This window comes from Rhopilema esculentum, chromosome 20 (assembly GCF_057945365.1).
Source record: "Rhopilema esculentum isolate cy_ngs chromosome 20, ASM5794536v1, whole genome shotgun sequence".
NCBI classification, from domain to species: domain Eukaryota; kingdom Metazoa; phylum Cnidaria; class Scyphozoa; order Rhizostomeae; family Rhizostomatidae; genus Rhopilema; species Rhopilema esculentum.
In genome coordinates this window covers 7,484,261-7,511,207 of record NC_142834.1, presented here as the reverse complement: position 1 = coordinate 7,511,207, position 26,947 = coordinate 7,484,261, and the positions used below count along the sequence as shown (strand labels likewise).

General features: G+C 36.5%; 2 protein-coding genes across 5 annotated transcripts in view; one reads left to right on the top strand and one right to left on the bottom strand.

Moving 5' to 3' along the window:
• Positions 1-1,847: 1,847 nt before the first annotated feature.
• Positions 1,848-26,947, bottom strand: part of LOC135687650 (NCK-interacting protein with SH3 domain) — an 82,386-nt gene continuing 57,286 nt past the window's right edge. For 2 of the 3 annotated variants that reach the window (XM_089114653.1, XM_089114652.1), the window contains exons 17-18: positions 11,017-11,187; positions 2,012-3,382 (exon numbers count right to left, since the gene is read on the bottom strand). The gene's annotated coding sequence lies outside the window, so the exon portion shown is untranslated. The other variant, XM_089114654.1, reaches the window with a different exon arrangement.
• LOC135687649 (sodium channel protein 1 brain) overlaps positions 15,448-26,947 on the top strand; it is a 45,659-nt gene continuing 34,159 nt past the window's right edge. The window contains exon 1 of one of the 2 annotated variants that reach the window (XM_089114649.1): positions 15,448-17,950. In XM_089114649.1, the coding sequence (XP_088970775.1) occupies positions 17,717-17,950 (234 nt within the window). In that variant the 5' untranslated portion in view covers positions 15,448-17,716. The remainder of the gene's footprint in view (positions 17,951-26,947) is intronic. The other variant, XM_089114648.1, reaches the window with a different exon arrangement.

The following is a 26,947-nucleotide window of genomic DNA, read 5'->3' as shown; positions in this document are numbered from 1 at the left end:
TGTAGGAGAAATTAAATCCTCTCACCTTAGAGATAAAGGGCAACCTGGAGAGATGGTAAGATGGATGGAGCGAAGAACGACTGGTTGGGGCTCATCAGGGTCTTGCAGTGCAGGTGGGGCGTTGGGGCACTCCGTGGGAGAGGCCCAGCATGGCGGGGCGGGGTGGGGGACCCTTTATACTTGTAAAAAAATTTTCGAAGAAAAATTTTGAACCTTCCCCCTGTGTTTTCTCTCGGAGTGCAGACTGTCCCCCTACTTTTCATCTTGGAGACGAGCATGTCCCCCTGACTTTACAGTCGGAGGCCAGCCTGCTGACTCCGTTGGTATCCCCCGGTAAGCGGTCTTCCCCGGCTCCGGATGTCCGGAGCCGGGGACTACCGCCCACCGGGAAGCGCATGCGCCTTTTCGAATCCCAGCTCTTTGTTCCCCTTTTGAATGACCCATTGTTTTCGCATTTCCCATTGTTTCGCATTGTTCCATTGTCCATCTGTCCATGTGATTGCCGCTTGAATTTTCTGGAGGAAAAACAGCGCTTGAGCCGGGATTCGAACCCACGACCTTGTGACCTTTGACATTAGCAGTCACCCACTAATACCACTGGACCACATGGCCGCTTGGTAAGCCAGGGTAACAAGTGCTAGTATATTTTGCTTTACCAGAGAATGCTGCAAATTCACCATTGCTATACTGTAATGTAATTTTTAGATCTGTTTGCTGGTTAGTAATGGTGCATTTAAATGTTTTTTTGACTATTTCTTGTAAAAAAATGAAATTTTAAGAATTTTCAAAATTTTCTTTACTTCAGACTTGTCCACTATGGTATGGGCCATGAAACACCCTGTCAGATTGAAATTTTTGGATACAAAATAAACCTGTTGGACTTAAATAAAACTTTGTAAGCTTCATTGGAACAGTTGTAAAATCTCTCTATTAGATAGATAAAATGAAGGGGAAAGATCCGTGAAGAAAAAACTAAGATTAAAAGTAGGAGATGGGTCGAACTATCTCCATGTTGACTTTCAACAGGATTATCTCTCGGCGTCAACGCGTTGTCAGTGTGTCTTGCTGGAAGAAAAAGACGCGAAAGCACACCAACCGTAGAAGAAAAATAGGCCAAAAATACCAAGCAGGACTTAGAAAATCGCGCAAATAATGTATCGAGCTAATTTACCCCGGGTGGCTGCAATGAACCCCAAGCACAGCCCCCACACACACAGACTGTGTTTAAGAATATCATGTTTATCAACAAAAGAGAGAAGAGCCTGGGAAAAATTTATATCTTTCTCTCTCATGTTTAATTCACCATATATCGTATCTATGCTTTGATACAGTTGAAAAATAGTTGCTAAAATCATTTTTAAACCCAATACATTGAAATTATGAGCCTATCTACCTGCAAATACAACAAAAAAGATCTTCAAGCTAAAATTTGTCTTCACTGTAAATAAAACAAGTTCAAATAGTTTAAAAGGCTTTTATCAATTGTTTTGCTTGCCTTAGGAAATCTATTTTCCTGGTCATAAAAACTGATTTTCAGAGTCAATGATTTTTGATTAATTGTCAATGATTAATTTCTTCAAAAAATATGTAATACACTATTTTTCACAAGGAAAATGTTAAAAGAACACGAGCCTCAAAACTGGTCAAAAGTTAAGAACAAATTAAGAACAAGCTGAGGCCCAGCTACTCTGAAATAGAATTTTCAACAAAGTTTTATCGGAAAAACGAGGATTTTTAGCGATGTATGGGTGCTTTTTCGGTGAATATTCAAACTTGTCAGCGACTGATGGTTTTAAAGGGGGTCCAGGGCCATGGCCAATTTAAAATTTACAATAAAAATTGTAAAGAACAAGGGCCGCATATGTTTTTGGCCTCATGCCCTGCAGTCTCTAAAACCGCTGCAGTTGTCAGCAAATGAAGGTTGTCTCACTCACTTTGTTGGCAAATGAGGTCTGAGCACCTCCCTGGAGCAAAAAATCTAGCAATTGAACTGCTTCCACCCTATAAATTTTAGAACAATTTAAGAACAATCCAGCCTCAGATTTTTGAAAAAATTAAGAACAGTCTGCCTGAACTTAAATTTACTGGTTCTTATAAAAAAGAGTGTATAGCTTGCAAAATATAGATGTTTTGTCAAAGAAATCACAAGGGTGCTTAAATGGTGAGTGATAAATATTAATACTTGCACCTTGCAGAAGACTTGGATTAGATCAATGACAGGTTGCCTGAACAACAGGGGTAATCAGGGAAATCATCCCTCCTGGTCTTGGCCTTCTTTGGTAAAGGCTGTGTTCCTGGATAATGTGGTACTGAGAATGGGAAACTGCATTGTTGAAACTGTTCTTTTCAATTTTTATAGGCAGGGAGGGGTTTGAGCAGGATTTTGGTGCCACACACTTCAGGTAACCAGAAAATGATGGAAATGCCCTTTTTTAAATTCAGTTTTTAACTCTAAGGTAATGAAAATAAAAGATAAATGAATTAAATTTTTACATCATTTTGTTGCTACTGACTACCAAAAAATGTTTTTACTGAATCGAAGCAAAATTTATTGACTTTCACCCTCCAAATAATTGTACTTAAATAAATCTTAAATGAATATGCAAACACAAGAAGTAATAATCATTAGATTTACAATTGCTTACAAAAAGATGGCTCATAAGTGACTGATTCAAAAGAGAAACTATTGTGTATTTGATTGAGAGATCACATGAAATTTGGACAACGCAAAAAAATGTTGAGAATATAGCTACATCAAAACAGGTCTTGAAATCCAATATCCAACAAGCAAGGATCAATGTGTTCAGATTAGAGGACAAAGAGCGGGTCAGAAGTGAATTCATTAAGGGAATGCTGTCTGCATTTACTTGTTCTAAAAAGGGGATAAGTATTACAGCTGTGTGAAACTTTCTTTCTATGCTGCAATTCACCAGTTAGTTATCATTGGTTTTCCTCATATTTCTACCTTATAGTTGGTGTCCCTTTATTTCATGAAGATTTACACTTCTAACCATACTTATAAATACTTTTAAAGCAAGTTTCAGCTGCCAAAAATATGATTCTAACTACAACAAAAACAGCTACTTGCAATTTTGGTGCTGGCTTGAACAACTGCAGATTTCAACTAAACATTTAATTTGTTTGATGAATGGCTGTAACAAACAAACCCTACTGCAGGTGTATCAACTATGGGCTTGGTGATGCTGACTTTATCACTCTATACCATTTAAATGGTTTCTAAGAACAGTTCTGACAGAAAAACAACACTACTCACTAAAAACACATTCAAGTCCTCCATTTCTGTGCGTCTCAGGGTCAACCAAGGTCTTGCAGATCATCATTTTCTTACTTCATTTAGCTAGGTATCTTCTCCTTGACTTGCCTAAAACAATAATATAAAAATTCATAGAAACCTGAAATCGGTCTAATTCTAACTGGACTGGGCCAGACTGGGGCTTGGCTTGGCTGGACAAGGTAAAGCTTGGCTGGACAGGGCAGAGCTTGACTGGACAGAATAGAGCTTGGCTGGCTACAGCTTGGCTGGACAGGGTAGAACAGGGCTTGGTAGGGGTTGCCAGGCAATACTTGGCATGCCTTGACTAGGAAGAGGCTGCCTTGGATTGGCTTGGCAGGGTTGATTGATAACAGGTGAAAAGGTTGATAAGGTTTGTCAATATTTTTCCAACTCTCCACATTAAGACCTTAATTAGTACAAGCAGCAGTTGTTAATCATTTTTTCTGTGCTAATCGAATAATTGTGAACTGACTTGAGGTTCTTGTAGCTAAAAGGAGCAATTTTGTCTCTTCATTTAAAATCATTATCAAAGGTTTTAAAACAGTTAGGGTGAACTAGGTTGATACACACCTAATGATCCATAGAAACATGAAAAGATTTTTGGAGCAGAGGAAAAATGTAAAAAATCTTCCCCAATATAAATTTAATCAATGTGCTGACAAAAACAAAAATTCAAGCATGTTCTCCAATTTGGAATAAATGCCCCATTCACAAAAGGAGCTGTAAAAAATTGTGTAAGCTCCTTGCTACAGAACTTCCTGTAACATAGCCATCCTAAAAAACCAGACTCCTATGAAATGATCCCTATGGCCCCAAACAGGGAGAATCAAAACCATCACTTCCGTGCAGCCTGGCTTAAGTGTCAGTGTTATCACTACTATGATGTTTGTCTGATTACATGCTATTTGCTTGTATCAGAGGTGCTCTGCTTGAACATTAAATTGTAAAAATAGCCTAAATTCTAATAAACGGGTGCATATTTGAGGTTATTTGTACCAGTGAAACATTTTTGCTTAAAAAATATTTATGCTAAAGAAAAAACTTGTACCCACAGTAATTCTGATCCACCTCACTGTTAGCAAAAAATATCCAAATCATAAAAACTTGTTGTAGACTTGCAAATAACTCTTTCTAAATTTTTTCAGAAAAGTTTTTACTAAATAACGAAAAGATGTTTGACGAAACAAATGCCAACCAAACTAATGGGTAAAAATTCCAAATTTTGAAGGCATTGAGTCATGGTAAATAGGCCTTCTCTATAGGGGGTCATTTGGTTTCAGCGTGATCGCTGCTGTTTCATGTGATACTTGCATCCATTGTTGACAACTTGCTATTGATGGAAATTGTTTCGTCAATCAGTACAAGGTGAGTTCATGTGACCAGTTCCAGGTCAACCAATAGCATGGCAGTCATGAAAATCATGACTCAGCGGATTTTGTCACTAAGGGTATACCCAATCCATTTTATCATGATTCAATGCCTTTAACCATCAATGAAACATCTAAACCTGCAAACTATTTTTTTGAAAAAGAAGGTTTTTTAAAAATTAGCTGTATTTAAGGTAGCTTTGTTTACTCGAAGTCACAAGGTAAAGTTTTTGAAGTTTGAAATTTTCGTAAGTGATACTTAGAAATTTCTGCCTGCAGGTGAGCAGTTTTTTGGCTTGTCTACAATATTGCACCTTTTTGAAAAAAATTCTTATACCATGCCTTCTATCTCAGTTCTATCCCTTTATAATCACAATTAATATGGGACAAGATATGTCTCTTTTGCTGTCCTTTGGGCTTTTGTTCTTGGCACAGATAGCACATCTTTGGAGTTTTTGCTCATTATAGGCAGGCTCATTGCTCATTGTAGGCAGGCTCACTGCCCAATCAAACATAACATTGTCTTTTTTAAGGCCAAAGCCACAGGTGTATTGGGTTAAAAAATGGCCAAATGGAATGCAAATTTTGCACAAGCAAGGTGTTGCTACCCAGTATAAAAGAAGGCCATTGTTTCTTCTTCTCAACACTTCTCAACCAAAAGTTTCTTTGAATTAAAACTTTCTAAGTCGTAGTACTGAAAGATTTGTAAAGGATGGAGAAAAATTGTCTCCTTGTAATGTACCGTCAGGTTTTCCTTAAGGATCTGTCCTTGATCCGGTATTTTTCTCAATATTTATAAATGACATTGCTAACAATGTTTCTTCTGACATAAATCTTTTGCTGATGATCGTGCTCTTCATAGGAGGATTAAAAGAAAGAGGACATGGTAACATTTGCAAATTGATTTGAGCAAGCTTTATGCATGTAGCCATCGTTGGAATATGGAAATCAATGTTAGCTAATGCTACTATATGACAAATTCTAAATAGAAATACCCCTCAAAATGAATACCACATTTCTGAAGTACCAATTGAAAAAGTTGAATAATATAAATATATAGTTATTTCTATTAGGATTTAGGCTGGAAATGTCTTTGTGTAAAATGTCATTTAAAATCTAATTATTTGTTTTTTTTAATTTCATCAGGGCTGTTGCTAGCGGGGGTGCAGGGGGTGCGGGGATGGGGCACAACCCAAAAAGGGATAAGACCCAAAAAGTATCGCCCAAAAGCTCTCCTTAAGTTTGGGGAAATTCGAAGTTTATTGAAAAACACTGAACACTGGTCCTGGAGGTACTGGAGCCCCTGTTAGTAAGGCCACTGGGAGGAGGGGCAAGGAGGCAAATTTCCCCAGGGCCTTGAAGGTCTAGGGGGCCTCATAAAGTAATGAATTTAATTTTAAGAATGAAATCAATGAAACGTAGCAAAAGTATGCCTAATAATGGAAAAACATGACTTTTTTGGTTTACCCCTAAGGCCTCAGATTCCTCTTGGCCGTCCTGCCTCTGAGACCTGTTCATGCACTATTTTAACATGCTGAACTATCTGAATAAATGAGGGTTGCTGAAAACTTGACTTCTAGTGTAGAATCAAAGAAGGTACTCAGGCAAAAAAAACACGATGCCAAAATCGAAGCGATGATTGACTGAAGAGAACATACTCTTTGATAAATAAAATCAACTGTGTCAAAATCTACAGAAGTCTTCATATAGACCAGGCATATATTATAGCAAGGGTGAGATCTCTCCGACCTTTTTGCCACCATGGTATTTAGTTATCCTTACCCTTTGGTAATGAGAAAATATTTGGTAATCGGTGAATACCTGCTGCGTTTACCAAATATGGACATTTTCCCAAACAGGGGGTTAGGGCCAGTCTTGAATCATATGTGCTGCAACCTTTACTGTATCTATCCTTACTCTACTTCGAAATAAAATGATTATATTACAGTTAAGAAGTTTTCCAATGCAATCTGATAGCAAATTATATAAAATCTTAAACTGATACCTTAGAAAGAGGGGGCTCAAATCTTTAATCAGAGCACCTTTTCGGTAGAATCTTCTTTGTCATTCATTTTAGGATAGCCTCTCCGCGATACCTGCGTGCAGACTTTTATCAGTTCTTTGTTTCTATCTACTTTAGAGCACATGGCATGTTGTCCATGGAACATGGGTCCTGTCATTTGAGGTTATTCCGAAATTTTGTACTATTATTTAGCTAATTTTGATCTAGTTTTACGTTATTTGGTGCATAGAAAAGGAGGGTTATATGTTGCTATTCCAAGTTTCATGCTTAATGTGATCATCAGTCAATATATCTAGCTATATCTCATATCACAGGCCTTCCTGGGAATGAATTAGCACAAGTGTGGCATTTAGCACCCCTAAGCTGTTTTAGGCGTGTGATGGAGTGCAATTGGTGTTTTGTCTTACTTCTACAAATGTTTAATTACATAGTATATGGAGCCTTCAAATACCCCCATTCTTAAGTCCTTTCTTTAGTTTTCATACAACCTTAGCAAAAAACCTCTGGTGGCAAAACGATAAAGGAAGGGAAATGACATTGCCAGAGATCTTCACTAAATTTGATGCTGAAAGTATTTTAGATGTAGTTACCAGCAATCCCTCTTGCCATCATGGTTTCATGTCTTCATGAAACCCTTGAAAAAAGTTAAAATTTTGACCCCAACTTTCAATTGTGTCTCATCAAAAGGTATATGAAAACGGTTTTAAAAACGGTACGATTTGAAAACAGCACGATTTGAAAATGGCATGATTTGAAAACGGCACGAAACGTTGCAGTACAGACACTTTAAACAGAACAATTCTATTGTGGATTTCTCTTTCTTTGAATCCAAAGCGCTATCTTTCTGTCTCCAAGTCTAATAATAATAATAATAATAATAATAATGGAAACTTTTCATTTTGAATTCCAGTTAAAACTACAATTACAAATCTCACTATTACAAGGTAATTTGTAACTGGCTAGCCTGTTTTTACAAAATAAGACTATTACAATCGTAGTAAAGAGAAAAAAAAAAAACGTTAAAAGGGGAGTAGCTCTGGGTTAGTCCATGTTTTGTTCCTACAGCAAAAAATGTAATAGGTGGTACGCATGGATATCGTAGAAAGCTTAGAAATGAGATATCGTTTGTGTTGATCATCGATGGAAAGAGAGTTACACATTTCAAGGAATGAGCTGCATGAGTCGCCGAAGATGCCAAGAGAGCTGATGGAGAGATTTACAAATATGACAGGTTTGAACCTTGGTCTTAGATCTGAGACAAGGCGAGCATATTTTGAACGTTTCCTTTCTGCATTGCAGTTAAGGTTAGTTTCAAATCCTATCGTTAGTTCCAAAACATAAAGAATGTTTTCCTTTGTACGCAGAAGTAGATCTGGGCGCAGATTGTCTCCAGTTATGATGGATGGTGAGGAGAAGCCAGGTATATCGGCAATAAGAGAGGATCCCTCGATTGCTTTCAAGGAGGTTGCAAGAAAATTTAGAGCAGAATTATGACGCCAGGTATAACGACCTTGTTCGAGATAAACTTTGCAGCCTGCAACGACATGGAGTAAAGTTTCGGGAAGAAGGCAGAATTCGCAATCAGATGATTGGCTTAGGTTCCAAAGGCTTAGATTTTTGATAATAATAATAATAATAATAATAATAATAATAATAATAATAATAATAATAATGCCTTTTTACTGTTAGTTTGACAATAGTGTGGGCACTAATAAACACTAACATGAAGCAATTTATAAGATTGCATTATGGCAGTTACTGACTGCAAGCGTTACAGGCGCATTGATTTTCGAAATAACAATCTTTTATAAGAACTTTTATAAGAACTATTTTATTTCATTTGCACGAGAATTCCAAATCTTTGGACCCAAAAACTCTTGAAAATTTCATGCCTTTGTCACAACCTGCCATTTTCCAAATGTTCTGCTTTCATATGAAAACGATACAACTTTGAACAATTTGTGGAAGAATGGGACAACCTCATCGGACAAATATGCCATATTGCGCAAGCCCTTCTGGGGAGGGTTGTTTAGCATTGTTTAGCATTGCAACCCAGCTGGTGATAGCAACTGGTACTGAAATCAGTGGCGTAAAAGAATAGCGTACAGAAAGTGGGCTTTCCAGCAAGGGGCCATTGGAAAAGGCTTAAAAAAACAGCAGCTCCTTAGAATGATGGATGCCTGATGATCTGATATTTCGCACACAACTTTCTTCAAATTTTTGTACATATATATTGCTTATTATTGTTGACTTCAATATTATAGCCTTATAATGTCATTGTTGCCCCATTTCAGGAATATGGCGAGCTTTTTTGCGACCCTTTTACTTTTCTTGCTGAAGACGCCAAACTTAGATTAGAAGAAATACAGCACAAATCTTGTCTAAACTGGATAAAAAATTTGTTCTGCCCTGACTACTACTAGCCCTGATGCTATGGTCATTTGGTCAGTGTTTAATTGCATTCAAGCCTCGCCACAACAGCTCTTCAAAATGATCAAGTTGACCCAGTACAGTGGACAAGACCGGCAAAGCACATCAAAATGAAAAACAAAATAATTTCTTGAGGTTTTGTCACCTTATTAGTTTCCAGCGCTTTGGTTAAAAAACGAATGAATGATTACAAAAATAGGCATGCGATTAAACGCACTCCTCGGTGAGGGGAGGCGTGTACCAGCCCGTACGAGTGCGGTCGCATGCCTTTCCCGGGAAGGCCTGTATCATATCTCTGTCCTGTGCATCACTATTATATTCTCTGTCAAGTCCTTGCGATTTTTCGATCATTTTATTTCGAAGTAGAATACGGGTAAGATACAATCCAGTATGGATTCCATGGCAGCCGCACTCCTGAGATATTTTTGTAAAATAATGGGTGCACTCTTGCACACCCGAAAGATGGGTGTGGTTTAGGCATGTTTTTGGAAGTGGCTCAAATTAGAAATTTTTTTTCAACTATGGCAAAATGACTTTTTAAATTTGTCCGCAACTGAGATTGGAAAAAAAAGTGTCATTCTAAATTGAGTGATCCACTTTAGATTAGGGCCTGCAAAAAGTTTTCAGTGGGGCTGAGTCAAAACTGAAAAAAAGGCACCCTTGTGAGCAAAGCGAGCAGAGAATTTTTTTGACCCCTTTCTTTAGATTGGCTGCAGAATACGCTGCATAATATTGTTTGCAGTCATTTTCTTGCAATTGTTTCAATACTACTTTGTTTTAATTGTTTCATTGTCACTTTTCACTATTATTTCCATTCTATAAAGGGATTACTCTCATTCAACTATAAAAAACAAATTCCATTCTTAAAATGGAAATTCCTTTTTCATAAAATTCCCTAGACATCAAGGACATTAGGCAATTTGCCCCCTTGCCCCCCTCTCCGTGGCTCTGCTTGTGAGATCATGTTATAGGCCTTTTTAAACATAATGCCTTTTTTCAATAATGATTATTTTTTTTAAATCATCTCTTTACTGGCCAAATTTTTAGAAATTTTAATAACAGCCACTGATGGTAGTGATAGGTAAGCATAGTTCAACTTTAAATCAGAATTTCCCAGAGATGTAAAATTGATGTAAACAGGAAAAGTGCTGGACAAAATATGCACAAACTCAAGAATCACTGAGAAATTTGATGCGCACTCAAATGTGCACATTTTCCACAAATGCACTCTTGCACTCCTGGGTAATAGCTTGTGCACTTCCGAGATCTTATCGAAAACTGCCATGAAATCCAGCCGGGATAGAGGTTGCAGCTCACATGATTCAAAACTGGCCTTAACCCCTGGTTTGGGAAAATGCCCCTGTTTGGTAAACGCAGCAGGTATTCGCCGTTTACCAAAAATTTTCTCATTACCAAAGTGTAAGGTAGCTAAATATCATGATGGCAAAAAGTTTGGAGAGATGTTACCCTTGCCGTAATATACGCCTGGTCTATTTTTTTATTTGGTAAACCACTTGCATGATTCCACATTCGTATTTAAAGCCTTGATATTGCTCATGCTATGCCACTAACTTCACACCGTATGTCCTTGTATATCTAACTGGGGTCTGGTTGTGTGCTTCTGATTGTTAATGTTGTTCTGTTCTGTATGAATATAACTCCGGGGCAGGGGTTCAAACTTTGGAAACCAGAAAGATGTAGAGGGTTCATGGATCATTTTCATCAAACTTTGACCCTTAATTTCAATGTTTAATTTCCTTCAATAATCGAATCGAAATAAATTTTCAAAATCGAAGGAAGAAAACTGAGTGACCATCTTGGTGCATCGACGGAGGACTCCAGCCATAGTCATCATAAACAGAAAACGTGAATTGTAGCAAAGAAGAGCTTAAATTGCTCACCATTTCAGCTGCACGATTGTCAGCGATCATTGCCATTTCTCTGTCATCTTGATCTTGGGAGCGCACATTGAAACATTGAACACTTTCGACGCCATCTTGCCTCTCCCTGCCTCTCTCTGGTGATATCAGAAGGCGCCCTCTCATTTCCATAACCATGCTGCACAATGCAATCTGTTAAAATACATGAAGCCATTCATACAAAAATTATAAAAAACAAGGAATTAACGTAAGATGATAATACGAGGGAAACACGACTTAGCAGGCTATAAGAATGAGAAAAGATTGGCCTTAAACAGAGTGCACAGAACTCAGTCAGTTTTCCATACATACAGCTAAAAATAGTGTTTCCTGAAATAAGTAATATTTAAACTAAAAAAGTGAAACCTAGAAAAAAGAAATTCAAAATCTTAAAATTGCCATTTTGATGTAATTCGCTCGCCCTTTACCTTCCTTCTTCTCTGTCGTGATTTTGAAACGATTTTCCAGACTTGGTGGAGGACAACACAGTCAGGCCTAGAACTCGGAAATAAACGTTTTCTGCCTCGAAAGTCAATAAAGTGCACAATAATAGTCGATGGAACTAAGTCAAAAAACATCCGGAACTCGGAAATGATACCATATTTGTAAGAGAGCTGTACAATAGCCAGTAGTTGATTGGCTACCTATCGTTTCTGATCTGTTGTAGAACTGCAAAACTTTGAATTCGAAATGGCGACTGCAGATGTCTTATTTTCACGACCTTAGCAGCATTCTAGCAGATTATTAAGCGTTTGAGATAAAACCAGGAAGTATCGTTAATTTTCCAGGAGCATTAACTACCTTTATTCTAAATTGCAGTCGTTATAGCAAGGGAACACCATATTTTGAAAAATAGACTGGTGACTGATGTCTACGTAGGTAAAGCTTTGCTGTGGCATCCAAGACAAACAAGAGGGTATTTAGAAAGGGAAGGGTTGCAGACATTTTCACAGAGGCACTGTTTTCTGTCGGAAAGAAAGTTAGAATCGATATTTAGTGAGTAGATAGTACCTATCCCCCAGCCCCCCCCCCCCGGTACCAAAATGCATAAATATGAATGAAAATGTTGTCTTAGGCACAATCATCAATGCATTATCCTAGGCTTGGCCTGGAACTCAGTCAGATTTTTTACTGGATCCCTCCGCCCCTGTTAAAGATAAAAATAGGTGAACGGGCATATCAATTATAATCAATATCTTTATTTTTGTTATAAATATTTAAAAATTACAATAATCATTGTCATTTTTTCAATCTTGAGTTGAGTGCAAGAGCCTCATGCACATTATTAGACTAATGACTGTTGAATCCAAAGGAGGTTTAACAAAAAGTGGTATTAGAACACTGGTTTGACAATGAAAGTATTCACGTTTACAGATCATGATTATTTGCATAAAAAGTGGCAACTAGAATTTTCTACGCATTGTAGAAAACAGGAAAGCAAAAGTGCTGGACATGAGAGCTTGATAAAAACTGCCCTGGAGAGAAGGAAAACGTACACTTAAGCAAAGAGTAGGAATTAGGAACGTGGAGAACTGGTTTGTGAATGCAAACAGAAAAAAGGAAACAATAAAGAATATCAAATGAAGATTGCGTTTTACAAGAAAAAGTAAAAAGGGTAGAAAAAAGTAAACATAAAGACAGTAATGAAAGAAAATGACTGGAAAAAGTTCAAAAAACGAAAAGAGAATATCGAGAAAGGTGAGGAAAAAGAAACCAAAATAGGCAAGGCCTACACAAAAAGGGATACGGTTAGAAGAAAGTATGAGGTACAAAGTAGACAATTGTGATAAAGAAAGGCGAAAAAGAGAATGGCTGAACTGTGCAAAAAGAAAACGAAAATGTTGTACATGTGGGCTTAATAAAGATAAGGAAATTGCTCCAGAGTAGAGATAAGGAAAATGTAGACATAAACGAGAGTAGGAACAGAGAAAAAAGTTTGTGAATGCATGAAGGAGGAAAGAAAACAGGAGAGACAATTTCAAACATAGATTGAGTTTTATAACAGATGGAAAAAGAAAACGTGACAGGAAATTAAAGCAAAGACAAGAAGAGATATGAAAAAGCTGACTCTTTTGTTGAAGGAAGCAAAGAAGTAGACAATTCACTTTAAGTTAGAAGGAAAAAAGTCAAGAAGAGTGAAGGAAATAAAACTTCGAGAACTTTACATAATTAGAACAAGCTTAGAAAAAGTATGAGGAAAAAAGCTGACAACAGTAATAGAGAAAGATGAAGTTGAAAGGCGAAAAGAAAACTAAAATTTTGGATTTGGATGCCTTATAAGAAACTGCCCAGGAGACAAGGAAAAAGTAGAAAATGAACGAAGAGTAGGAAACAAAACATATAAAACGTTGAAAAAGAGTTTTTCAATGCAGAAAAAGGAAGGACAATCAAAAGAGAGAATGTCAAATATAGATTGAGCTTTATTGAAGGAGAAAAAAGGAAAACATAACAGAAAATGGAAGCAAAGATGTGGAAAAATCATAAGGGATAAAGGGAAAAGTGTGAGAGAAAGGAATTAAACGAAAGTTGCAAGGTACGTTAGGAACAGATTGAGATACGGAATGAGCAGAATGAGCACGATAGGTAATCTAGAAATGAATAGGTGAAAAGGTTTGTGAGAGCAAGAAGAAGAAAAATTGTTTGCAATTGATGTTCTCATCAATATTTCCAAACATTTTCTTTCCCCACACTCTTAGTCAATGCAAAGTACTTTCATCATTCCCTTTTGGGATTAATCAAGATTACTATGTATTTTAGGAAATTTACGTACCGCAGGTATGTACGGCAGGAAAAGGTGAGAGATTTAGATTTTTCGACAGAACTCTAATAATCTTTTTTCATACCATTGAACAGAACATGACAGCTTTTGAACGGAAAGGAAATAGAAGATTAAGTTTTATCACTTTTTCCCAGTCAAGTGACATAATTATGGAATTTAAGATTTTTTCCCGTTTCCTTCTTTAAAAAGGGCATTCTATGCCTAATCAAAAGAGATTGCCAATCTTATTCAGAACAACGAAAGAAATCGCTATATTCAGCTTTTATATCCTTCTTCTCAAAATGTAACACTTTGATAAAAAAGACAACCATAAAATATTTCCAACCAAATAGCAGCTTAGCTTAACAGGGAGGTTTTTCTTCCCCTCTGACCCTCCTTTATCCATGCCACTGTGTATCCGTTAAAAACAGATCAGATATTCATACTTCTTATATTTATTTATTTTCTCAGTATCTCCAACGCCACATTTACGACTATAACCAATTTCAAATGCTAAAAAGACATATAGCAAGCTCAAACACATAAGTACACACAAGTTAACATAAAACTGCTACGTTTTATTGAAAGTTACGACGACTCTTCGAAAGCATATCAAAATCAACGCCCAAATATTTTTTCTGAGATATTTCAGTGAGTGAGGTGATATGTTGAATAAAAACTCAAAAGACCTGGGTGATTAATGCAAGCAAGACCAAATAATGGATTTGGCTAAAACATTTTCTCAATTTTTTCTGACGAAAAATCATCTATGGGCAAATTGAGCAGTTAATTTTTGAGCAATTTCAAGCAAATGGCTCAAAGTATAACGAAAACATGAACAGGTCGGTCTGTTTCTCATACAGTATCGGGTGTATTGAAGCAAATTTAAATTTTTTTGTCATAAAGAGCTCTAAAATCTAATTGCAATATTACCCATCATGGCAGTTTTAATTGTGATGTTTAATCGACATCCTTTAAATGACACTCCTTAAAAAGCCCATCAATTTATTTTCATCAAAGTTAAACTGCAGAAATAGCGATGGCCTCTTGCATTATGAGCAATTTGTGAATATGATTAAAGTTGCCATCGAGAATGTGTCGACAGCCATGAACACAAAGTGCTAGACAATTAGTTCGACCCTTTTCCAACTAAATTACCCTTCTACTAATTATTCAATTTTCTGCTGGAAAATCATTTGAAATGAAATAGCCAAGAAAAGCTTTTGCTTCCTTTAATCTATCTTGCTCCTTCACCAAGAGAACGGTTTTCTGTTATAATTGCTGGAAAAGTGATAAGACTTTATTCTACATTTATATACCCTCAGATATTATGATTTGAATTGAAAATATTTGAACTGAAGTTATTTGATAAAATTCTACATTGGCAATGAGGTATGCAAAACAGTGTTTGCCAAACTCTTTCTCAGCAAAGATGTCAGCTAACATTAATTTGATCTCGTTCATAATCTATGGACACAAAGGCTCGATTCGAAAAAAAATATTTCTTTGTCTTTCTATTGAACAAAAATAATTTGATATCATATTATGAGGAACTTAAACGAGGCAGATCGAGTATGAGGCTGGGCTTTGCCAGCGATGTTTCTGCATTACAGTTTTCTAATAAGCCTCCAAAGTTTTTGGAAACTTCCACTTTCAACCTTCTCCTGTCCTTTCAACCATTCAGTTAAAAGAAAGTCCAAACAAAGCACAGTTTTTATCTTCTGATCATACTTGATTGATTTGTATCTGCTTCGATTCAACGATTGCCAAAGCCTATACTTCGGTATTCAAATTCTAATGGTCTTATTTGAATGCTAACCACCAAGCAAATGCTGATATATCTTGCTGATAGATAATTCTAAAACAACAACAACATCAACTAATCACAGTTCCCCGTGGAACACAATTGGAGTCCTACTGTCTGTTTTTGCAAATTCTTTGTTGCGATTATCAAAGAGAAGAAAGTCAAGTAAAAGACATTCTGAGTTTGACGTGATGTCTAAGAGATAGCGTTCTCGACATCATTTATAAGGACAATGTTCCCAGCAATGCCCAGACGATAACACATGTGCAATCGCATTAAAAGGAACTCAAAACAAAGTTATCCGCAAGGCTGACCCGACAGTTTTGCAAGCATCGTTGCAGACAATCTCTGAGGTATATCTATTAGAATTTTGGGAATAATGATTTATTGTGCAACTTTGCCAGGCAGATATGATTTTATCAACATCGAGAATATGTGTAAAAACATGTTAGCCTCTGATTAAAGAGCTTTCAGAGCCATGTTTGCAAACGAGACTGCCAAATACTAGTAAATAGAGAAAAAAATGACTCTATTACTGGGGCTTCTCGATATCCTTGATAAATCAGCCGAAAACTTGTTTACTTCACATACCTGACAAGGACAGGTACAAAGTGCCAGCGGTTGCTACCCCTTATCCTTATTGGAAACATTTCGAGTATACCAAAAACGCTATGCACTCAAGCCCATTCTTACGTAATAACACATACAGTGCAAACGGCCATAATTTCCAAAGTCGGTGAATGGCAAACTTGAATAGAAGCACAAACAACCCTAATCTATGTTACTTTGCTTAGGCAAATTTCAAAGACCTTGTGCGTTCTAAATAGGCAAAAGTAGGTAAGTCGAATGTAAATAGGCACATTTTTGTTTCTGACATGTTTGGCTCTACTGCCTTAAAGATTGAGAAGGAATATTTATTTTAGCGGTCATTCGTGCTAGGATTGAGACACTCTTCTAGCTCACGGGGGTATCTTGTGCTTGCTTTATAAGTTAAACAGTTAGACAGCTATAAACATGCAAAATACAGTTAAAATGAAAAAGGTGAAGATCAAGAACACTAGCCCATAAAGAACCGTATTTTATATTCAGAATGAGGTTTTTAAGAATTTATGAAATTTTTTTGCATCGCGTGAATAAAATTGTGACCAAATGAAGTATCTGGGATATATCCAACTTTATCCGAACAATTTATTTAATTCAATTTATTTAATGCAAGAAAAATTAATTTTTCAATAAAAATCAAACTGGAAAACGTTTCTAGAAAAGAAATTGGATGCAACTAAAACAAAGGCTCTGTGATTCTAGAGTACAAAAAACCGGATAAATTTAATTCAAAAATGGAATTATGATTTGTAACCAAAACATTATTTCTATAGACAACCAGCTAGACTATACACCACCAAGCGAGAATTCATAAAGCTTGGATATTGTGAATGGTAAATTACAAAAGGAATGTGAATAGCTAAATATTCGAAACGGGATAGATATAGCTTAGAATGAATACATGAAAAAATTTGGCAGGTGGCATCTCCAACATGGTCCTCAGCAATTTCGAGAGGAGATTTGAATGGCGATTGAACACAAATCACTTTGATTGTAGTAAAGGGATTGACTTAAGGCCTAGCTATTTGCAAACCTATCCAGAAAGAAGAAATAAAGTCAATGCAACTTCGTTTCATAAGTAGATTTTGGAATAATTACCATTAGTATGTATTATGGTAATCCAGTTGTCTTTTAGAGAAACTTGGTTTACAATTAGTTGCCATGGGAATGTTGAGCACCCGGAAGCAACCCCCTGGTAAGATAATGTTTTGGATGTGCTTGGTAAAACAACCTACCATATGCAGCATGTGCATCGAAACTGCCACCATTTAAAGCAGTAATATCCTGATAGGCCAAAGGCATAACCAGGTGAAGTCGAAAATAGATTTATGACAGTTGAATTGAAACCCTTCAAGTGCTCTGGGCTTGCGATGAGGTTCGCTAAATCAAACGTCACACTGCATTTGTCATAATTGTGATGTTACCAAGAATGGTATTCATAGCGCGGGATATTGCTTGGAAGTCGGACGAGGAGGCCACGTGAGAATAAAAATGTTTTTACTTAAATAAACTAAAAGATGGAGGACAAAGGGAGCAAAAATGAAGAGAGTAGTGGCTTTGAAAGAATCGATAGTGAAAACAAGGCATTTCAGGACGAACTGCTCACAAAAGAAAGTGTTAGCGAAAAAATTTCCAATGACTCGGTGGTCGATAATAAAAAATTTATTACTGGCAGCACGTTTGCTGATCTTGGCATCTCCCCGTATTACATTGGGAAATTTTTGAAGGATACAGTCCGCAACGATAACAAGGTACGTTCTTTTATACCACGATTCGTTTGGTTGTCTCCTCCGCAAATAATCCTTTGGCTGATAGTAGCACAGTTTGCAAGCGGCATATGAATAAACGGAATTGCAAACGAATAAAAGGTTTTAACTAATTTCGTAAGATACTGGTTAGAAATCAAAAGGTTTTTATTTAGAACATCTCGAGCAGCAGTTTCAGTTGATTTCAATGGTCATATCAGAATTCAAATAACGTCATTCAAGGCGGATAAACCATAGAATCCAGTAAGAAGAAATCTTCTCTAAAATAAATTTAAGCTTCAGAAGAAATAACACAGGCTTTGAAATGATTGTGTTTATTTAAACTGTTTCATTTTGTGTTGATATAAATCCTTAAGCGAAAATTGAATGCGGATTGTGACTTGAAGAGAATTAAAAAATCAGGTCACCTTGTGGCACTATTCTGCTTGATAAATATGCATTGTTTGAAAAACAAAACGTTTGCTGCCAGATACCGCAATAATTCTGAATTTAATTTTTCCTGAGAAAACATAATTGATATAATATTTCGTTTTAAATCTTGAAAGTTGGAATTCTTTGTTTAAAATCATGAATAAAACGGGAGTAATATTTCCCAGCACAACTGCGAGTGGTAAACAGCATCGATAAAATTCATCAGGGAAAACCGCTTGCAATATCCGGAAAGGCAAAGCACATTGAAGTGCCTGGCTCAGTTTATGTCAATTTTTCGATTTTGAGCCCAGTCGCTTCTTTCATTTCCGTCTATGTTGAGAAGACGCCACGCCGCGGCTAAACTTCAATTTGAGCAGTTGTGTTGCTGGCAATTATTTAAGTAGAAAAATACATGAAGTACTTTGAGATAATATTTGATAAAGAACAACCTAATGTTTTGCTGGTTTCGAGGACTTACAATGGTTCGTAGTCAATTGATGTTTTACTAACGTTGTAAGTCTATAGCAATATTTTCATTTAAATTATCTCGAAGACAATAAATCTTTTATTCTATGTATAAGTTTTCTTGGTGGACGTTGGTATGAACAAGACAAAAGAAGGACTTAAGGACGCAAACTATAAACTTTGTTACGACACCGTATATTCATACTAAAGACACCCACCATTCTGGGACGTGCTTGTGTTTGACCTTAAGTATTGCTAGATAAACAGGTCGTGCACAATTGAGCAAACTCTTGTTTCTAAACCATGTCTTGGAAAACATTTTGCCATTGCATCTGTTGCTTTCATCATAACTTTCTGGAAGCTGTTACAAATAAGAGTATCGAGTCCATTCTTAACTAAATTTCGCCTACTTTCTCTACCTTGAATTTCCTTTCTAACATGCTTCTTGCTTCTTAAATACACACATTTTCAGCAATGTTTGTTTCTCACTTTTTGTGTCATTACAAAACCCGCTTTTTACAAAAGGGCGTTCCCGTGTAATTCAATAATGATAAAATTTGACAGGAGGAAGGCGTGTGGAGAACGACGCAATAAAGACTGAAATAGTTCGAAAAAACATTGTCTGCTCTGTGTACTGCTTCTGCTTCTACTTTTTATGATAGACTCGTGAAATCTGAGAGCAATCAAGAAAAGGCAACGGACGCCTCTATATTTTAGAACCTGCCATTTTCTGCATACACTTCTCGCCATGTTCTTGTTGACTTATGAGCAGGAATTCATTTTTTGAAAACCGAACAGAGCTTTAAATTTCGGAATTAAGATGATCATGCACAAAGATATAATTAAAAACTAATAATAATCTCATTTTCCTTTTCTTTTTATACTTTTGTATTTGGCTATGTGTTTATTTAAACGATTTTCATAACAATTCCTTTCTCATCGAGACAATAAATTCATAACTTGTCAAACCCTCTTTCCCCTGTCTGATAATCATGGACACCATGAATCCAACACCAGACTTCTTTGCCTAGTTTTGTTTTAAGCAACCAAATCATTTGATGTAAATGTATACAATTTTTCCATATTCAACATATAAATTTCGATACAGTGACCCTATATAAAATAAAAAGCCTTTCACATTGCGAGCAGATCCACACCTTCCATAAAGGCATTTTGCAGCACATTAATAATAAATAGCCGTTTAATGAAACTGATGTCTTCAAAACAGTTCATGTGAGCAGCTACCTTGAAAAACAACGTTTTCCCAAATTTCGTGGCTAGGTCACACCTGTTAAATTTTCCTATAGCAAATTCATAGCAATCCACCCATTTTGCTGCGATTTTTTAAGCATCACATATATCTCAGTCGGCGTTGTTAGAGGGACGTCAAAGTTTTAACTAAAGTTGAAAGATTTAGCTACAGTTAGCATTTTACACGCTCAGGTTATATGCTGTCTCGATCATATGCTGTCTTAAAAAGTACAACCTCCTTACATTGGACGCCAAGGATCAAGAACTATATTGTAGGGAGGTGTCCGTTCTCTTGAAGTCAGTGCTGCCGAGAGAGAGGGCAAAGCGGCAAATCGCCCCAGGGGCTCAAGGTCTAGGGGGTCTCATAAACTAATTAATTCCGTTTTGGAATGGGATTAATCAAAAATAACAAAATTATGCTTAAGAATTGTAAAACATTTTAAACAAATGGATAATTTTAGGGTAATCTAAAGGGCATGGTCGCAAAATTTTTCAATATATTCCAAAAGTAGCCTCTAATAATAGTGTACATTGAAAGCATATTAATAACTAAAATAAATATATATACCAATACGGCTGCATAATCATAATGTGCCACGAAGTCACTATCAACTGACTAGGCATGTCGGTAGCAGGAGGGGTGCTGTATTGGGGCTGTATCACCCCGAAAATACTCAACAATATTCTTATGCCTCTATGAAAGACCATTTAATGGCAAGCAACACATGTCTCGCTCTTCTTTCTGTTCACTAACCATCTCTACAACCTCTCCCTAATAACAGTCAGAAACAATGGGGAATGCAATGTAGTCAAATAGAGTTTTGCAATAAATTAAATTTAATAAATACTAATATTTAGCCTCGGTACACAGGGCTGATTAATATTTATACTTTTCAGTCAATCTCGTTCCAAAAACTGAGAGTAACTTGGTTTAGTCAGTCGGAAAATATCCGCAGATGGGACCGAGGCAGAAACGACCTTTGAACTATACCAAGTTCTTGAATGAAAAATTAGACACTTTGCTGCATTCTTTTTTAACCAATAGGCGTACCAAGAATTTTAGTACTCTGGGAAGTTTTTCTTATTCTAACGATCGTTTGAATTGCTAGAATAACCAGCATTGCCACAAGCTTATTACTTCAAAGCACAGAGCTTCAGCTTGATAAGATATAATTACGACGGTAAAGTTATTCCTGCTGTGAAAAATGAGACCTTTCTCCACTGGAAAAGAAAATTAAAACTGTATGGTGTGCGCTAACTTAAAATGTTCTCTAAAAACGTACATCACAGGTATCGTCGACAACAACTTGCAGTGTGCGCTAGGCTCAAGGCCCTGGTTACAAAATATAAGTAGCCTCCTTCCCAATCCATATCCAAGTAGTATTGGATTTAGTCTCTTCGAAAATGGAAGGTCAATACAATCTTGGGTTATCGATTTCAACTTCAGATTATGTGAATCAGGCCTTCCAATGTGAAGTAATATCGACAGTTTTTTAAACCAAGTCTATTATTGATTTCAATTGCATTATGCTGCTTGTTTGCAATCAACATTGCTAGCACTAAAATAATTTATTAATAACTAAATAATATGATATGCTTTGATAGTAGTACGATATAACTTTTTCTGCTATTGTGAAACAAAGGAATAAAGATATATTTGAACTGCGAAAATTTGGCGGTCATGCCAAGGTTTGGAGTTGAATTCTCGAAGAAATATTTTGAAACAGGTTTCAAAACGAAAATGCTTAATAGAGTGGATAATTTTAAAATACTTTTCAAAGCGAGGTTGCTTGCCATTTGACATAAAATAAAAGTACGTTTCAGCTTCGTCGACTTTTTTGATGTACTAGGACATACCGCAGTATTTTCATAGCTTTCAAGGAATTGCTTCAATGGCAAAATTTTCAAAAATGGCTTAATAAATTTGCGATATTTACCGTAAGAATTTGATCCTGAAGTGTGTCTTCCTTAAATATATTTTTTTAATTTTAAACATCCATCAAAATATTACCTTAATAACCCCGTCATCAAGCTATTACCTTAATAACATCCATCATCAAAATATTACCTTAATAACCCCGTCATCAAGCTATTACCTTAATAACATCCGTCATCAAGCTATTACCTTAATAACATCCGTCATCAAGCTTTTTCCTTTATAACATCCGTCATCAAGCTTTTTCCTTAATATCATCCGCCATCAAGCTATTACTTTAATAACATCCATATCAAAGTATTTAGATATAATAATTGGGCTTGATGTACGCACAAAACTTTAGATTCTTCAATTACTTGCGATCAGAAATAGAAAGAACTGATAAAACCGTTTGCAACAATATCTTTGAAAACCTTAGTAGAGAATCATTCGTTTCACAGAAAAATTAATACCTCTTGTGAATAATGGGGAGAGTCTACTAGACAAACATGGGTTGTTACAAGTTATTGAGAGAAAAGTTCGCTACTGGTGGTACCAAGCAAATAATACTGATCACGTGCATGGAAGCAAGGTCTAAAGGGTGGAATGGGAATGTTTTACCGAGAATTCATATACAATAGCAATGCGAGAAGGCGGTAAAACAAAGAATGCAACGCTGCTTAAAGCAACGTTTAACTATGCATAACAGCCGACATATCACCTTCATCCATTGCACTGTTTAAAGTTCTGGAGCATGAAGTGACCGTCTGAATGCATTTCTCTATCAATGCAGATATCGCTTTGCCTATGTGGTTTAACGAGATGATATATAATTCATTAAGTAGCACCATCAAAGTTCGCGCAGTGCTGGGTCAGCATGCTTGGCTTAGGCCACAGCGCTTCCCTCTAACAGGCATACCATAACCATATACCAAACTGTTTTCGGTAAATGTGGAATGCCGATATACCATTGCCAGCTTGCTGGTGCTGGGCTCACCCTGACAGGAATATCATACCCAGAGCTTTTGTAGCCGTACTCTGTTAAAGCTCATTAAAATTGTAATAATCCCTATCAATATGACGTGGATTACGATAAACATTGGTTGGATTGATTAATAAAACATTAACTATCCAATTTTCTAATTAACATTGATCCGATTTGGTACCATATTCAATTTATCTTTGGTCCAAGACTTGCAACCATTCATCCCATTTCAAATGGCAACTTGCGTTGTTAAACGTTTCTAGCAGAAACTTTCATATGGGCTATTCCTAAAACTCTTGATCTGACCTCAAGCTAATAACAAATTTAAAGCAGCTTTCTCAGGTACAATCATCCTCTTGTTGCGCAAACACAAACAAACTCATGTAAATAAATCTTTACCATACTATAGCGTAATAAGTGACGCTCAATGACTTTCAGTATGTAGCATTTAAGTTTGATGACAGATAGCTTAAAACTTTGTATGAAAACCTCGTTAAAATTTGGTTTGACGTAAATCTATTCGTGCATAGAAACATTTCGATGACTTCCACCAGCAGTCTATTTGAGCTACTTTTCAATTGCAGACTGAAAATTTATAATTGTTTATGAATCTCAAGTAATGTTTGTTATTAAAATTTTGCAAGCTAAGAATGTCAGTTTGTCTAAAATCTTCGATGGACGAGGTGGAACTCTTCCATGCCGAAGCTGCGATGTTGACTAAAATGCCTGCCAAAAGTACTTGGAACACCTAGCAATTTGCATTGCATTCCTTTTCCGAAAAAAATTACTATTTTCGCCCCCTTCCACCTAGAAACAATGTTTATAATTTAGAGAGATATCATAAAAGAAGCAAAAAAGAAAGTGCTTCCTAAAATCCTTACCCGTTTCATACTAGTAAACCAACATTGTTCCGTGGGGGAGAGGGAGATGATTGATTTTTACCTTGGAAACTGAGGTCAGTATTCCAAGACTTTTGACAGGCATTGTGACTAGATTCATCCTTGTTTCCAGCAGCGAGCTACGCAGAGTGAGCAGAGCTCTATACGAGATTAAACCTGATGCGGTGTAGGCGTTTAGCTTACTGAATCCAATCAACGTGCTTTTTATCATAAAGATGGGTCAAACAAGGAAATGTCGGACTAAAAAGCACCATCATGCTATCATCATAGATGTCATGGTGACTGGTGATTATAAAGAGGATAATGAGGATGTCAAGGGCGATGAAGATGATTATTACTATAGCGATCGTGATCATAACGATCATAATAATCATATTAACTATTTATTCTGATTATCAGGGTTAACATAGTATCAGTCAATACTTCACCATATTGCCTCCTTGTCTAAACCAATTCATCAGTGCTGGGACCTGCTTCAGCCATATGCCAGATTGCAGATAGCTTTGCAGAGATGTAAATGACAAAACATCAATTACGAAAAGCTTAATAGAATCCAGAAGAAAGTCAGAAAGTCAGAAAGTCAAAAAAGCTTAATAGAATCTCGAAAATAAGTCTTTATCTCTACAGTAAATTTCATGATGTAATGAATTGGGAAATGCTAACGAGTTTGGTTGTGGAAAGTTTTACCCACTAGGTAGAGATATTTGTCAAGAAGTTCCAGTACATTCAAAACTTACTCAGCGTAGAATGAGACTTGTCTCTGAACAAGAACCATCGTGTTTGGGACACAAGAAACTGATGCAAACATCATAGAACCAAAAAACCAATGTTTAAATAATAAATGTTATAATTTTTACCCCAAATAAAGATGCAAAAAGTAACGTTAAAATCTGCACTTACCAACCATGGTTAACCGAAAATATGAAGCAGAGGCTTTGAGACAATAATAATAAGGAACAGATTTAACAATGATATTTTAAGAAAGTTGATTGCGTATCAAGGCTGCCCCGACATATCATTGAAGAAGATTGAAGTTAAGGGCTTGAAGCAAATGCGTAACTAGGGGAGATTGCTCCTAAGACAATGGCTGAATTTGTACCACTTTTCAAACATACAACGCCAACATCAGACATTCCAAATATACAAAAGGTGCAGGTGAGGGCAAACACACCACGAAGTGACTACCTGGGGCTGCCGGAGGGAGAAAACGTTTCGAATTTTAATGCTACAAGGGGGTTAAGAAATTCACTCTTTGAAGCAATGCCGTCATACCATAGATTGTAGCAGGATACAAGTTTTAATGAAATGGAACACAAAATGGAGGAATTGCTCCACTTCCACTTTCAAGTAGCCCCCAGGGCAGCCGCGACTGAATTTAGACATCTGTCAAAACCTATGGCGTCATCAATATATAGGAGATAGAAGTAATGGAATTACTGTTTACAGTACTTCTGGTCTGTTCACATTTTTGGTGTAAAGAACAGGACGGTTCTAGGTTGCTACTCCGAGTCTCACGCTTAATACGATCATCAGGCTACATGCATTTAAAGTTGCCTGATTATCGCATTAAGCATGGAACCCAGAGTAGCAACCTAGAACCGTCCTGTTCTAAAAACAAAAAGTTTCTAGGAGATAGAGGTAAAAATTGTGAATTTTCTGTAACTTTCATCTAATTATCGTAGGTACCAAGCCCCTTTGCGCAGGAAACTCGAGCCCCGAGTGAAATGCGCGGGAAAGCAGCCGTGACGTGGCATCTTTCCCTGCCAATTCTCTTTAATTCAATATCCTTACCATGAGCATAATGCAAGCTAAACCCATATAGCAAAAATAGAAAGGAGCAGGAATACAAAGATAGATCTTGAAAAATGATTTTGAAATCATTTGCAGAGTTCTTTCAAGACAGCTAAACTAACAAAAGTGACTACAATATTTTCCCTGAACATTAAAAACGCGTCTGTTTGGATTACTGCTTGAAACAGTCTGGTCTCACAAAACCTGAAACAATAGACGGTTGCAGTTATTTTCAGTTAAAAGTTAATCAATATTTCTCACACCTAACCTTTATGCCAACAGCCAATGTCTTGAGAGGTGTTACATTCACTGCCAAAAGTCTTGGAACACTAACGTAGGTTTTCAAAGACAAATTCAGCCATCCCCCTCTCACCCTAGGAACAATGTTGATTTACTATAGAATAAGGAAAGGGGTTACGGAGTACGCTTTGTCTTGTGGATTGTTTGATATTTTTCTATACTTTCAACATTGTTTTGGGGGGAAAGGGGGGCGGAAGTGGTAGTATTCAAGAAACAAATGAAAAATAGAAAAGCACAGCGGAAAGTGTTAGGTGTTCCAAGTAATTTTGGCAGTGATTGTAGATACTGACTCTCCATTCAATATGCAGCAGTAGATTTATAAAACAACAGCTTTTATAAGCTCATAATTCAATAAAACATCAATCTTTTTAAACGTTAATATGCATTGATCATGACGCGAATAAGCAAGTGTTTTACAATCTTTCAACAAATTTTAAACATGCTGAAAGTCATTCAATTAACTATAGCAGAAAACAGGGATGTCCAGCTTTCTAATCATAGCTATAATCAAGCAAAAATCAAATAAGAATGGAAATATTCTAAATTGCACGAAGCTTTTTCCACTTCTACTACCATTTCAATCATTTCTTCATTCTCTTCTTTTCCTCTCTACTTCGTTCTACCTTTTTACCCGTAATGGCTTACTTTCCTCGTGCGTAACCGTTTCTGTTCATTTACTCACTTTCCTTACCGGTTAGCTTTTCTGCTTCTGGAAAACAAAATTTGATACAACTTTACTTATCATCTTCTTCTTCTTCACTTTTTCGTCCTCTTCTACTTCTTCTTCTTCATTATCTTCTTTTTCTCTCTCTTCTTTTCCCACTTCAACATCTTCTTCCACTCCTACTACTTCTTCTTCCTCTTCTTCTTCCTTTTCTTCTTCCTCTTCTTCTTCATCTTCTTCTTCATCTTCGTCTTCCTCTTCTTCTTCCTCTTTTTCTTTCTCTTCTTCTTCATTTTCTTTT